The sequence below is a fragment of the Heptranchias perlo genome, chromosome 8, assembly GCF_035084215.1.
Source record: "Heptranchias perlo isolate sHepPer1 chromosome 8, sHepPer1.hap1, whole genome shotgun sequence".
NCBI classification, from domain to species: Eukaryota; Metazoa; Chordata; class Chondrichthyes; order Hexanchiformes; family Hexanchidae; genus Heptranchias; species Heptranchias perlo.
In genome coordinates this window covers 27,208,132-27,224,025 of record NC_090332.1, presented here as the reverse complement: position 1 = coordinate 27,224,025, position 15,894 = coordinate 27,208,132, and the positions used below count along the sequence as shown (strand labels likewise).

The following is a 15,894-nucleotide window of genomic DNA, read 5'->3' as shown; positions in this document are numbered from 1 at the left end:
CTGTCGACTAGCTGTGAAATACATTGATAACTGTCAAAAAAATTGATTTCCAGATCATTCCTTTCAGCCTGGGTGGTGGGGAGAAAAAAGGAATAAGTAAAATGATTCAGGAAAAGACTGAGGAGATGAAGTGGAAGGGTGGGTCAACTCAAGTGATCTGTTCATTTCGCAATGCTTTGAAAAAACCTAAAATCCATTCTAAAATTTTCATTTTTTTTTTATGAATCACTGTTACATTAGCCTGAATCTTAGTGAAGCTGACAGAACTCCTGAATGTGATCAAGAACTTTTGAAGAGAAACATATTTCTATTAATTAGTAACAGGCAACTTAGGTTCTAGTTTTGGGGTAAAGTGTCCTACAGAACAATCAAATTCTTTACATAACTATTCGTCATTGGTCAATGTTATGGTGTTATGACTAACAAGATAAATGTCTATATAAAATAAATATTAAAACACACCATTTATAATATCACCAGGTGTTTTTATCGTAAAGATGGAATGGAGGCAAGTCGGCCAATTCAAGGTCACAATAAAATTTTAAACTGGAAATATGAATAATTACAACCATTTCAGAAAAGGACTTCGTTTTACTTTTAAATTCAAATTGTAAGTGAAATTTTATGCTCCTGCTGATGAATTTTAGTGCCAGGTAATACACTTTTGTCAAAAAAATCAAATAAGATGAATAATTTAATGTGCTGCATTCAACAACTAATGTTGTTACCTGTAACACAGATCTAACTGTCTAAGTGTAATAGAAATGCTTAACACTTCAATTTGTGGTTTTACATTATACAAGCTCTGAAATGTTCTTTTTTCAGGAAGTCTGAATACAGAAATTGATTGCTCAAAGAGTAAATTCAGCTGACCAGAAATACTCATGCTTCTGGTTTTGACAGACAGCATTAGTAACAAACGAAGAAAGAACATAATTTTGGTTACTGGATAGATTTGCTCGCTTCTTTCCCAAAACAAATGGCTGTTCAGACTTGGTGCCAAACCACAATTTACCCTCACATTAAGGTGACATGAGCCAGTATGATTATTGCAAAGCACCTCTTCCTCTCCACTGCTCAGTATGCACCAAGTGAACGCTGAATTTCAAATTTCAACTTGCATCTTTGTACTTGACATTGGAAAGAGAATTTGAAGATCCATTCAGCCCCCTTCTCACTTCCTCTGGTTGGTCCTGTTGCTTGCGTCATCTATTTCCTAACTACAGCCTGTGTATATCTGCTGTAGACAGTTGGGCTATTATATTATCGATAGATGTCAACTTTTCCAAAAAGATGTTTTGATGACTATTTATTCATCAGCCTGGAGAATATATCCCTGGCCTCACTGCTAATGTTTCCAGATCAGGCAGCTTCAATTTGATACTGAAAAAACCCAGTGTAAATTTTAGCAATTTAAATAACTCTACAGCTAGGTTCCCAACAACTGTGTTGCTAAATTGCCTAAACAACTTGTTTGGAACCAAGGTATAGGAAAATGTTCCTGTCCATTGTGTTTTAAAGCTTTCAGCGACAATCAGACTGTTGACATATTCTGAAACACTACCCAAGATAGGCTCCCTTCTGTGTCCTGCATTCTGAACTAATGCTAATCCACAACTGAGTGCTGCCAAGTGTGAGAAACAGAAAGGGGAGTCACCCTGCACCAGATTTCCTTCCTCCCCTACCTGTGCCCCTTCTTTGTACTTCCAGTGATTGTTTTGATATGCGTTCGTGTAGAGAAATGACAAGGATAAACTTACGGCACGTTCTCATCTGGACTACCTAAGGCAATGTCCTGTATAAGACTTGGATAGTTGATATGCTTTGACTCTCATTATCTGCTCACGTCTACAAATATACCCTTTGAGGTAGAAAGCTTGAGCAGCAAACCCATTCTGTACATATTTTAACAAAGATGTTAAACAGTGCAAGGACATCAGCTACTATTTATAATAGTATATTACAACACCGAGTTATTTACTGTTGCAATTTCAGGAAAATCAAGGATTCGGAGGAGTAAATAATGAATCTTGAGGCTCCAGTACAAGAATTAGAATGACCCTTAACACATGTCAAGCACAAATGAATATGCAAAGGTAATGGGGGGGGGGGGGGGGGAAGATGGCGGTTGATGCAAAGTAGTAAAGAGAATAAATGGCAATAAGCCAAGATATGGATGAAACTAGCGGTGGAAACACGCAATCTAAAAAAGAAAAGATGAGCTATAGAAGAAACAGTAAGCTCTCAAGACTGCATTAAGAAATAGTATGAGGTATATGGATCTACAGAAGATAAAGCCAAAATAGTAGGATATTTGAGAAACAGAAAAGGGAAGGACAGGGTGTAGGAACAGATACAGAAGATACTGCAAGGCCAGAGTTCTCATTCCTCCTAATGTTCTCTCTTTTATGATTGCAAACATTTAAAGTATGATAAAACACATTATTGCATGCTGTGAAGCTCATTATTTTATAAGTTAATAATTACTTGGTGCTATTCAGAACTGACCCAGCTTTTACGGAATTTACTGGCAGGTGAAACAACTTTTACAGAGAACAACTTGATTTCACAATGTTCAAATAAAGATAGATTTGAATTTATTTTCATCCTAATTTTGTTAATAACGTTCTCCTTTCTCAAAGGTTTCTCCATGCCATGCACCATTCCCTGATCAACAGGGTTGACAGGGAGCTTCTGCCTATGCAACTTTTAAAACCAACCACAAGAAAGAGTAAGATGGTGCCACAAGCTGATTCTATCCAATATTTTCCCTCCGAAGTAACACGTTATGTAACAAAATTGCAGAAGAGATTCCACTATGTTGCATTCAGAGGGTGGCATGCATCCAGTGCCATGGAGTGGTAAGAAGGGTTTCTTCCTGCACAATTTCCCAAATAGTCAATTGGTATCTTGGGCTGACTCTTTAGGAAGCAGCAAGTTCTGAGAATGAGAATGATTGCAGCAACCACCTTGCATTTATGTAGTACCTTTAATGTGGAAAAACGTCCTGTGGTGTTCTGCAGAGGGAAAGATATAAAGGAATGGACAGCTCTCCGTTGGGAGAGGCGAGGTAACTCAAAGCTTAGTTAAAAATATGGGTTTTAAGAAGGCTTTTGAAGTGGGGTGAAGAGAGAAGAAAGGCAGAATAGTTTAAGAGGGTTCCAGAAAGTGAACTAAGACAACTGAAATCTCTGCCAACAATGGTGCAAGGAAGGGAAGGGGCTGCATAAAACTTCAGAGTTGGAAGGCAGAATGGTTGAAACAGAAGAAGAAAGAAAACCAAGAAGAAAGTTGACTTACAGTCTGAACAATCCTGGGAACAGGTCACTTATACACAGTCCAACTTGGAAAATGGTACAAAACACAAAACACAATGCCACCACTCCCACCAAAAAGTATCTCAAATCACAATTAAACTCCTCAAAACTATCAGCACCAATCCAGTTTTTGGTTCAGCAAATTAAATTGAAGTTTGTCCCAATAAAATTATAGGAAACGGGAAATCTAATTTTTTTTTAAAAAGCTAATTTTATGTATTGTTGTAGAACTAAATCCTTTATAATTGCAACATAAGCTTTAAACTTGTGCCACTATTTTTGTCTTTTTTCAATGGGATTAGTAAATAATCAGAATGGTTTGTGTATTAACATTTTTTATAAATCAAGTTTATTTTCTTCACAAACAAAAAGACCATCTTATGTTTCTCAAAAATGCTGAAATGAAAGAATGAGTAACTTATGCTAAATAGTGTACATAAACAAGTGCTAAATGATTTTAAGATGGAAAGTATCAAAAAGGATGTTAAACTAATGCCACATGTTTCCATATGTTCTACCAAAATCTAACATACTACACTACACCAAAATATTTTTTTTTACCTCCACGACCAAATTCAACACTGCACCACACTGTGGTGAATTCTATGTTTTACCAATACGTACAATGTGTGAAGTTCCTAGCTTTTTTGTCAGAAAAAAATGAAACCCAGATACTTATGATGTCTGGCTTAAAGTGACACCTTGATAGGAAATGTTTAGCAAACCTTCTTCCTTGTTTGGGAGGAGAAAAGGTGCACAAGAGCCACGTATTTTTTTTTGTTATGATGACATTAGTGACGAGTGACATGATTATGCATTTCAATACAATCTGCAGCATAACATTGTGTGGCTGTATGCATATGGTAAGAGAAATTTGTGTTCAGCAAGGCAAAAAAAATGGATTGGTTAACAATACACATTATGGATAGTGTTTGAATACAAAAATGTGTATAGTTACGGAAAGCTGAAGCTCTCAAAAGTGTTATAAATTGTAAGATCCCTTTGCAGCTCCCTTAACACCAATTCTGATTGAAGCAAGGTCAAAATGTTCAGAAATAAAAGGAATAATTGACGAGGCACAAACACCAGAGAATCAGATTTTAAAAAGGTTAAAAACCATCATGTACACCAATATAATGTGTTGCATGACAAGGAGTTAATACTAACAGTGAACTTTGAGTATAAAGAGATCTCCAAACTTGTGCAAAAAGAAGAGATAAATTGAGGGAAGCCCCACTACTAGTTTGTTGCAAATGTACCACTGGAAGAGATTACACCAATGACGCTTGAATTACAAACTGTAGTGAAATGGCTGAAAGACTTGAAATAGAACTACAAACTGCTCAAGACCCCAAGAATGTTGCTGTACAGACCATTGTAGAAGGCGGCCTCAAAAGTGAGGTACCTCAGTGAAAAACTGTCTAAAAGTGAATTTGGTACATTGATTTCCAGGTGCTAGGGTCGGGACACAACAAAAAGGGTTCAAAAGTCATAAATTGGAAGGGGGTTAAAGCAGTACTATTATAACGACAAAAATCAAGGGCTTAAGATGTGAGAAATGAAAGGAGGAATTTGAAGTCATTAGGGAATAATGTTGAGGCGGTGGTATCTTTATTTTTTTCCTTTCATTTTGTTTTCAGCATGTGGCTAACAATGGCAAAGCCATATTCATTGCCTAGCCTTAGTCATCCTGAGAAGGTAACGGTGGGCCTTCTTCTTGAACTGTTTCAATCCTTGTGACAATGATGCTTCCATGATGGTGTCTGGTAGTAAATTCCAGGAACCTGACCCAGTGATAATGAAGGAATGGTGATATATCTCCAAGCTAAAATGGTGTGCGACTCAGAGGGGAACTTGTGGTGTTCCCATGACATAGCTGCTCTTGTCCTTCTTGGTGATGGAGGTCACATTGGAGAAAGGTGCTGCCAAAGTGACCAAGCTGAGTTGTTGCAGTGCATCCTGGAGATAGTACACACTGCAATCACAGAACGCTTGTGGTGGAGAAGTAGACATAGAGTCCAGTGGAAGGGCCACCAATAAAGCAAACTGCTCTGCCCTGGATTGAGCTTCTTGAGTATTATTACAGCTGCACCCACCCAATTCAGTGGTGAGTATTCAAGCCCACTCCTGACTCAAGAATTGTGGATTGTAGACAGGATAAAAATAGATAAATAGAAGGTACTTAAAAGGTTGGCAGCACTCAAAATAGGAAATCACTCAGTCCAGATGGGATGCGTCCTAGGTTGCTGAGGAAAGTAAAGGTGGAAATAACGGAGGCTCTGGCCACAATCTTTCAATCCTTGGATATGGAGTGGTGTCAGAGGACTGGAGGGTTACACCCCTGCTCAAAAAGGAGAGAGTGATAAACTCAGTAACTACAGGCCAGTCAGCCTAACATTGGTGCTGGGGAAACTTCTAGATACCATAATCCTGGGCAAAATTAATTGTCACTTGGAAGATCATGGGTTAATTAGTGACAGCCAACGTGGATTTAGTAAAAGCAAGTCATGTCTGGCCAATGTGTAATTGTGTTCTTCAATGAAATAACAGAGTGGGTTGATGAAGGTAGTGCAGTTCATGCGTATTTGGACTTTCAAAGACGTTTGATAAAGTGCCACATAATAGACTTGTCAGCAAAATTGAAGCCGATGGGATTAAAGTGGCAGTGGCAGCATGGATACAAAATTGACTAAAAGACAAAGCTGAGTGTGGTGGTGAACAGTTCTTTTTAAGACTGGAGGGAAGTATACAGGGGTCGGTATTAGGATCACTGCTCTTTTTGATATATATTAATGACCTGGACTTGGGTATAGGAGGCACAATTTCAAAGTTTGCAAACAACACAAAACTTGAATTGTAAACAGTGAGGAGGATAGTAGCAGTCTTCAGGAGAACAGAGAGACTGGTGAAATGGGCAGACACATGGCAGATGATATACAATGTAGAGAAGTGTGAAGTGATGCATTTTGGGAGGAAGAATGAGGAGAGGCAATATAAACTAAATGGTCCCAACCTTGAAGGTGGCAGGACAAGTTGATAAAGCTGTCAAAAAGTATATGGGATCCTTGGCTTTACAATTAGAGGCATGGAGTATAAAAGCAAGCAAGTTATACTAAACCTTGATAAATCACTGGATTGGTCTCAGCTACAGTATTTTATTCCTGGTCCCATAGCCCGTTGAATACTGCATTGATGTCATGTTCAACTACTCGCTGGTGTTAAGGCCATGGAAAGAATGCGCAAAATACCCGACCTCAGTTAACAATTAGTCAAATGTGTACATCTGAGAGGACTGACTTGGCAGATTGCTGGAAACATCAATGAGGTAGAAGAAACTAATACAGGAAAATCGGCCCGCAACCAGACGAGATGCCAAGCTTTTCGTACAATGACATCAAACTATGTGGTGAGGAGACTGATACTATTCAAAGGCTTTGGACCAATTACGTGCGTGGATTAAAAAAACGCGGATGGGTTTTGTGCGCGCAAGTGTATGGTTATGTGCAGAATTGGAAACATGGTGCAATCTGTATTAGTAAATTGAAAGAAACATCGATGCGTTAAGCAGGGTTCAGAGTAGAGCAACTGGGACAATTCAGGGTCATGGCTCATGGAACTGAATCAATTTCTGTCGGGTAAAAGACTGGAACATGATCCAGATCTTTGAAACACAAGGGAATAATTAATATTGTAGATTCAAGCAGGTTACCGTGGACCATCGGTGCAAAACAAGAGAACATGATTAACAAACATCATAAGACTTAAGATAAGGAATTTGCTTCTTTTTCTCCCCACCCTGCACCCTCACCCCAAATAAATATCCTTTAAAAGCAGTTAATGCTGTGTGAACTTACACCTTTAAAGAGAGATGCATTCAGTTAGGAATGGAACGGAGAATTTTAAAAAAAAGAGTACGTACAGATCAAAATGGCCAAGTGTTGTGCAGAACAATAGTTCTGGAATTATATGGGGCCATGGAAATAATAAGCAAAGTAGAATCAGTGAAGGATGAATAATGAAGATATGGATTAGAGGAATATTCTGGAATGCAAGTAAATTTACTGTCCTTTTTTTTGGGAATTAAAGGAGGATAATGGGCAAACCTTTGCAAAACCATTTTCAGGGGATCAAATGAATTGAACAGAGTCTGTGATTGGGAAGTTCATACATGGTTTGTATAATGAATGGGCTCAATGGGACAAATTGCATTTTGTTATCCCATGCTTTCTTAAATTCTTAATCATAAAACGTTTACCAAATACTTGAGAACCTCTTAAAATTCAGCACTATGTAAATTCAGTATTTATACATGGGCGAAGACAATCATCTTACACGTACACATTCCTGGATAGTTTCTAATGTTGACTAATGAAAGGAATTCAAGTTTCTGAGCACAGAAAATCACATTATTTTTGGCTAAATATATATCCTTATTATTGTAATTGTCCTTTTAATGGACAGATAGTTGCATACGGATAGAAAACAACTCCCTAACACACATTCTGCAGGATAACTGAGCAACTGAAGGATAACTAAGAATAAATTTGCAAACCTTTCAGCACAAAATTTTAATTCAAACCCATCTGGGAATTTTACCTGAGACCAAGTATGATTATGAGATTGTTGTGGAGATACCTTGACAGGTGCAAGAGGAATATTAGGTGGTGCTATAAGATGTCTTTGAGGTATCATAACAGCCCCGGGATGACCCATCTTACTTAGTTCCTTCCTTGTCACTTCTTCTGTGACCTCTGAAGCAGAAGTGCTTGCATGAGGGCCAAGAGAAGCCTGAATCCTGCTTTCAGCATGGAACTGTTTCTGTTGCATAGCTTCTTCTTGTTGCTGATGCAATTGATTTTGCTGGTACATATGCCTATAGTGTGGCTGGTCTTGGTAGAAATACTGAGAAGGTGCAGCCATCTGAATGTGCTGAGAAGGGTGAGACTGTTCTTGGGAGTACTGTTGCGGCTGCTGCATGGCCTTGTGGTTTTGGTCTCGGTGATAAGGTGGTGGCGGTTGCATCTGCTGCTGCATAGGCTGCTGTAACTGACACAAAATCTGCTGCGGCTGATAAAACTGAACTGAATGCATATGGCATTGCTGCTGTTGCTGCATCTCCTGTACTGAACTGTGTTGTTGTGACTGCTGCTGCCTTACAAAGTATTGTTGCTGTGGTAGTTGCTGAATTTGCTGAGACAGCACCTGTTGAGCCTGCAGCTGCTGAACATGTGACTGTGAGTGCTGCATCCCCGGCTGCGATTGTGACTGCAGTTGAGCTAATTGTTGGTAATCGAAATACATCTGTTGTTGCTGCTGCTGCTGCTGCTGATGTTGCATGGCTTGCAACTGTTGCTTCGGTTGTGCCATCGGAAAGGCACGATGCATTTGTTGCGTTAAAGAGTGCTGGAATCTCTGTATCGGATGTACAGCAGCTTGTTGTTCGGCTGGAGGTTTTTGTGACAGCAGTTGTCGAAGTGCACTGTCACGTACATTCTCAACCATGGCAGCCTGACTTGGCAGACTCTGTGCTGCATTGTTTGCCTGTTGCAATCTGAGGTTCTGATTTGTAAAAACCTGTGTGAAGGAGTCCAATTTGTGCAAGACTCCACTAGTCAATTTCTGTGACGAGGTGTCATTTGCCGGAGAAGAATATACATATGAATATCCATCTGAAGCATCAGACTGAGCAGTGGAAGTCCACATCATAGAGGGATTAAGGTTAAGGTCATTCTGTATTTGAACATGATTGCCAGCATTGGAATGAGGCCAATTGTTTGACCGAGATGGCTCGATCATAAGGCTTTTGGTAACAACTGGCATGGTTCCTGTTACTGCAGCTTCCCTTGAATCTGGAGGAAAATGAGGAGAAGCCGGAGAAGTCTGAGATGTGTCCATGCCTGTAGATCCATAGCTATGATTCATGTTTCCACTCATGTTGGTCAGTGGGCTGGATTGTTGCTGTTGCGGATAGTACAAATTTTCTGTGTTGTTCACAGTGTGATTTGACTTGTACATGGGTTGGTCTCCCATCATGTGTTCTTAAGGCAATTTAATGTCTAAACCACAAATTGATTGCCAGGCTCCTTCCAAGATACAAAAATACCAATATAAGTTTGGAATCCTCAAGTTCCCTGAGAAACAATTTTTTTTTTAAAACCACAGTGGATTTCAAATTTTTAATATAATTTTCCTTTTATTTTAAATGGACAATGCTGGATCCTGTCCTCAAGTCAAGTTGAACCTGGATTGACGCATCACATCTTGATTAAAATTGTTACGGCACATCTCGAAGCAGTCCATTGAAAGCAAAACATCAACAAAACACCTGTAATGAAAATGAGACAGAGGTCAGTGGTGATCTGAAGCTTACTTTTTAAAAACATTTTTTGTGCTCATTAAAGGTGAGAGGATATTAGTGCTGGGGAGTGGAACTCTTCATTTTTCAGGCACCCAGATCAGGTATAGCACAGCCAGATGCAGAGTAAAGCTCCCTCTATTCTGCCCCAATGTGCCTCAGCCCTAGCCTTGTAAGAGCACCCACACTGCACCAGTGAGACATGTTTACCATTTCCAATAATAGCCACTCTGTGGTGATTGTTAGACTGCTAATTAGTGCTAATCTTGTGCTGTAGGCCATGCTCAGTATCAGCTGGAGTGAGATTTCCTAAATTCACTTCGGATACAGCCCTTATAACCAGCACACGGGGGACACTTGCATCTCATCAATCTGAGCTGAATTTGAACCGAAGTCCTGGAGGTGAAAGGCCAGTGTCTAGCCAACTGAACCACATAGTTCCCTTGCAAAGCTTGTTTTCTTTAAAAATTAAAAAAATTCCTGCATATAAACTGCGTGCGTTATTACAGCCCGAGCCAGGCAGATCTTACTTAGAGAATTGAATGTTTTTGACATTATTGATTTTCTAAGTACAATGCATCTTTTTCAATTATCTCACAATTAGCCATACATTTGAAATAATTCTCACTGTTGCCTAGAAAAACAATGTCACAGTTATTGGCTACCTGTTACAGAAACGCGATACTGTAACTGAGGGAAGTAGCGTCAGGATCACAAAACAAAGGAGGTAACTGAACAGTCCAGAACCTTCAATACAGACTAAGGTTCTGGACTGTTCAGTTACCTCCTTTTCCCAGGCAACAACCAGCCAACTGCAAACATCTTTTCCTGCAAGTTAAAATCCAGCAAAGATGTTTATCTTAGCCAGGTAGGTTTGCATAAACTACAAATCTAACGACGAGAAACAGCTTATTAAACACACAAAAGTATCTCTGCAACCTATTATGCTGCCATATTTTAAACAATCCCCTTCTCATTGTTTGCTAATCTCTCCTGCTATAGGGAGCTCCATCAGCCATACTCCTCTGACAAGATCAATGACTATTGTGCAGCATTCCACAATAAAGTGTATTAATTGACAGCTCAACCTGTTCATCACCCTGTTTTGTTTAAGCAATTTAAATTGTCAATATTTTATCTGGTTACATTTTAACTCACTCAACACATTAAAAAATTCCAACAAAATAAATTTGTAGAACTTAAAACTGGTGAACATTGTATTTGTTCAACTGAAAATATATTAGTACGGCAGGCAACGAACAAAAATTGCGCAATATAGGATCCTTATCTCCTCATTCAGGTAAGTTATTCAACATAATTTTTCCATAGAACATTATTTTCACCAGTACAAAGAAATCTTGAAGAATGCATCGTTCGATGGAACCAAGCAAATTATTTACGAACTAAAGTGCCTTTCATGCCCCACTCTGCTGGCAAATAAGATGAAAACCATATGAATAACTCTTAGCACTGTGAGGATGCTGCTTAGCATTTAGCTCACATTGAAGAGCTATCATTGCCTGCAATAAAATTCTAAGACAGTGTTTACTTTCCTGGTCTGCCATTAAGCCACACACGTAAAGTTCCAGCGCCACAAATGTCACCTCAGTTGCCACTGAAGGGACACAGGCAATAAATAATCTGCAAACCATTTTAATTATCATTACAGTATTTCAAAACACGTAGTTAACACTTAGATGAATAGCTCACTGACAATAATCAAAAGTAAAAATATGCATTTAAATTTAGCTTTACACCTTACTACACTGTTTTTCATGAATATTTTTTCTCCTGTGCAAATCATTTACATATATTGTGGATAATCTACCCAGAGTGAAATGTATTAAATGGATAATAATACCTTCTTTCTTCTAACAAAAAAAATGCAAACTTTCCTATCTGCTTCAGCATAAATTCTCACTAATATTAAAGGCTTGCTCTTGGATTTTTTAGATGCGATTTATAGATATTAGATCTGGGCTTGTTTAATTGTTCAGTTTATCAAAATCACAATCATGGTGACACAAGCTTCAGCTCATGATCACCAACAGACCATCTGACTGTATAAACTCTCCCAATTCGCACAACTAATATTTCCCATCACATATTTACCAAATGTACATGTGTATATATATTTATGTATATAAAAAACCTTTAAACATGGCATGAACAGCCAAACTAAGGAGAGGAAATCATTTCCTACAATCATTTAAATTACCATTACAGTTTCCCCTTGAAAGAAGCTTGTACAGAACAAGCATTTTTTTTTCCATTACATACAATATAGTGATCATAAAACAAATTTATGCAGTAATTATGGTTAGGAAGATTCTTACTGAATTGGTGGACTTGAAAAGACAACTTGAACATAAAAATGAATAGGATAGGTTTGTCAATTCTACTGGTTTAATGAATGTGAACTGCTTACATTAAGAGCCACAGCACACAAACAAAAAAATGTAAATCCATGCTATTAATCAACTGAATCTGTCTATTCATATATACACTACAGGTGTGCACACAATTTTCTCATCAAGCTACCAGAGAAACAAAATGTGATTCGCACAAACAGTTGTCTCTCACCTGGATCCCTGCACTGGTTGGGTGTTTCCTTATCCCTCTTCAGCTTTATTCCCACATTCACAAACATTCTTCCATAAACAGCTTGGTTGCACTCTCACACTAACAGCTAAATATCTGCAAACCATTTAAAGAAAAAGAAAGTCAACACACCAATGTTTCTTCACTTTGCCATAAGGTTAATCATAACATGAAGAGGACAAGTTGCTCATAAGCATGGTGACTCCTGAAAGAGTATTTTGCGCCCCCTACAAAAACTATACCTTTATATTCTTTTGTTCAGTGCATTCCTGATTAAAAGCCTGTGCTCAAATCCTTTAAATTCTGTTACAATTAAGTCACAGTTACCAAATTTACACAAGAACAGAATCAAACAGTTATCAAAGTTTTCTTAAGTTCTTGACAATTGTCCATTGATACAAAATACTGTACTTGTCACAAATAAATATTCCTAATGTTGACTGATGGTATTGTAATTACACACCATCAGTTCTACAAACTGTCATGGGAATGTATTTCTCAAACATTTGAATACAGTGCACCCAAACAATCCTCGAGCTCTAACAGCAGGGCGTGGGGCTCCCAAACAGAGGACCCATTCTCAAACCTCAGCCTTCACTGGAAACTGAACTCCTTACTGTCAGGCTCCTGACATTATACTTCATTACAGGCACAAAATAATGTCAAGAGAGAAAGAGATCTAGTCATTGACCTGGAACCTGAAATTTGCAAGCAGTAACAAATACCCTCAGTTTGATTTTTTGGGGCTGCCAGCTCCCCATCACCTCCCTACTCAGTTTGCTGCTACTTGTTGGATTTCAGGGCTCACTTGATTTGCCCCTCCAACCAGTTTTCTGTGTCCCCGCAGTCCTGTTTCTTCCTCCACTGGCCCCCATCCTGCTTGACTTGTCAGCCCTTGAACCGTCCCACTCCAACATCACGAATATAGTCTAGGATCAGGAAGAATGAGAAGGTTGGTAGACGAGGGGTCAGAAGGCTTGCGGAGAAGTGAGGAACGGAGTGAACCGTGGAAGGGTGCTCGGGGGTGGGGGGGGAAGGATAAGACACAGTCTCCTTGAGCCGTGAGCCAGCTGTTCCCACAGATTCCCCGTTGAAATTCCTTATTCCCTGTATTGTTGTTCCCATTATTTGTTATATTAAGTCCTACTTTCATTCTAGTGGATGATTTTTTAAAACTCCTATACCTGCTGTTTGTGTTTATTAGCCCCACTCTGTTTCCGATATTCAGCTAGTGTTTCTAATTTTAAGTACAGCTCCACTGTTTTTCCCCCAAGTCCGGCTCCCTAACTTCATAATTTTTAGTTCCATCTCCTCCCCAATGCATATATTTTATATTATCATATATAGTCCGCAAGTGTGACCCTGAGCTTCTGGTCGCTTGCCATTTTAATTCTCCATCCCACTCCCACTCTGACCTCTGCCCTTGGCCTCCTACACTGTTCCAATGAAGCTCAACGGAAGCTCGAGGAACAGCACTTCATAATCTTCCGAACTCAACAATTATTTCAATAACCTCAGATCATAACCACTTCTCCCATTTTTTTGGATAGCAGGTGCTAGTAATGATTCTGTTGTTGCCACTTACAGCTCCTCTAGACCCATCTTTTGTTTCTTTACTTATCCCATTACCACCCTCTTTGCCTTGCACCATCAACCCTTTTGTCATTCAATCACTCCTGCCCTCCATCCTATCACAGACCTTTCCTTTTGTTCTTTCCTCCCCTTTTCCCGACTCTGTACTTCCTTAAAAACTGTTAAATCTTTACTTCTTCCAATTCTGACAAAAGGTCATTGACCTGAAGCATTAACTCTGTTTCTCTCTCCACAGATGCTGCTTGACCTGAGTATTTCCAGCATTTCCTGTTTTTATTGCACATATTATAAACTTGCTTCAATACCTTTCCCCTCACTATCATCGTAACTGCTGAAACATCTTCTTTCCTGCCCACAAGCTCATCCCACCAAGCTCCTACTTTTCCCAAACCATTCACCACTCCCTGCCACTCAACTTTTACCATCCACTCACCATCACCAACCTCTTCATAATTCCACTGTTCTTTCCTTTTTCCTCCGTTTCATACCTCAACACCACTGAACCCAAATTCCCCAAGCTTCTCCAGTCCAACTATCACATATTGAACTTCACACCTACATTCCAACCAGCACAGAAAGCGGCACACTTAGATAATGTTTATCTGTCTACATACAAAATACTCCATACAATTAAAGTGAATACACAAGTTATGTGAAAATATTTATTCTGCACAGAATTTATATAATTTACATCAAAAGTTTTGCTTATTGTACACATTACTTTGCGTCACAATGTTTGAATAACATTTTTATATTAACATTTATAATGTTAAAATCCTATGTCGACACATGTAAAGGAAAAACTCTGTCCACATTTGTCTGTCACACTGTAAAAGGCCTCCCATCATTAGGTGGCATTCTTGTGCTTCCCTGCTCCTGAACCTCAGCTCCTTTACCTCTGTTAGCAATTAAGTATCCCACCTCATATGACCATCTCTATTTTTCCATTAAGCTCTCTCTCAGGAAATCACTCCCTGATCAGGTCAGGTCAGGGACTTGAGCAGAGGCCGGGGTTCTGATGATCCACTTGTCTCTCCCAGAAATTCAGTCCTCGAACAGGTTATGCCAGAAACTTCAGAGGCTTGATCATGTCAAACCAGAATAGACCCAAAATATTTTCTCTCCAAGAACCTTCCACCACGCTTTTGTGTCTCGTTATATTTATTTTTTTCCAAGAATTCCTAGCCCTACTCCGAACTCCCCTGTTGCGGCTCGAATTGCCAACCTAGTTCTCAACCCCCTCTGTTGTGCCTCCATTTTTTGTTGGCGATTTCACAGTCCCACACTTTAAACCCCCTCCCTTGCTCTGGCTCCATTGTCTTTTTTTGGAATTCCCGGCCCTGCTCTTAACGCCCCCTTAACGGTTTTTTTTTTGAGAATTCCCAATCCCATTCTTAACTGTCCCCCTTCATTTTTCCTCTTTTCCTTGAATTTGGATCCCCAACTCCACTACTTGTGTTAAATCTCTCACTGCACTACGTTTACTTTTTTGTTCTCTTTTTAGAAAATCCCTGTTACTCACTGTTTCTCTTATTCCCCTTTGTATTTTTTTTTAGCCAATCACCTATTTCCCACTATATCTGTGTGTCCTGAATGCCTATTCTCCACCCTCTTTCCTTGCCTGTACTTCCACACCCTATTTAATTGATCTGACTCCATGGCTAGGTCCTTATAAACCAAGTAATCCATTTCCACAAACCACATCCACTTTCTTGTAAAAGATCATATCCTCTCACTTACAGTGGGCAATGCCATGGGATATATAAATCTATATATACAAACTATTAAAAGTATTGCATATGGCACAATTCTGTCGACAAACTTTCCTACCATTACAATTTTTCAGTAATGCTTTTACATTTACAATGTAAAATGCTTAAAAACAATAATGGGAATTCATATGTAAACAGTTGCCTGTCACAATGTAGTTCAAGCCTCCAGCCACGAGATGGAGATGTGACATAAGTCACCCAAGTCCATCTGCCATTTTGTTTTTTTTGACTTATTTCAGTTAAATTTCCTTGTAAA

The 15,894-nt window shown here is 39.0% G+C and overlaps 1 protein-coding gene and 1 long non-coding RNA gene across 13 annotated transcripts in view; one reads left to right on the top strand and one right to left on the bottom strand.

Moving 5' to 3' along the window:
• LOC137324497 (transcriptional-regulating factor 1-like) overlaps positions 1-15,894 on the bottom strand; it is a 217,217-nt gene that overhangs the window by 68,720 nt on the left and 132,603 nt on the right. For 8 of the 12 annotated variants that reach the window (XM_067988840.1, XM_067988838.1, XM_067988842.1 and 5 more), the window contains 2 exons: positions 12,256-12,369; positions 7,914-9,642 (listed from right to left, as the gene is read on the bottom strand). In XM_067988840.1, the coding sequence (XP_067844941.1) occupies positions 7,914-9,350 (1,437 nt within the window). In that variant the 5' untranslated portion in view covers positions 9,351-9,642; positions 12,256-12,369. The remainder of the gene's footprint in view (positions 1-7,913; positions 9,643-12,255; positions 12,370-15,894) is intronic. The other 4 variants (XM_067988841.1, XM_067988839.1, XM_067988844.1 and 1 more) reach the window with 2 other exon arrangements.
• Positions 1-15,894, top strand: part of LOC137324498 (uncharacterized) — a 95,896-nt gene that overhangs the window by 74,964 nt on the left and 5,038 nt on the right. The window contains exons 3-6 of the long non-coding RNA XR_010963641.1: positions 481-610; positions 1,996-2,096; positions 2,643-2,861; positions 9,548-9,664. This is a non-coding gene — a long non-coding RNA (uncharacterized lncRNA). The remainder of the gene's footprint in view (positions 1-480; positions 611-1,995; positions 2,097-2,642; positions 2,862-9,547; positions 9,665-15,894) is intronic.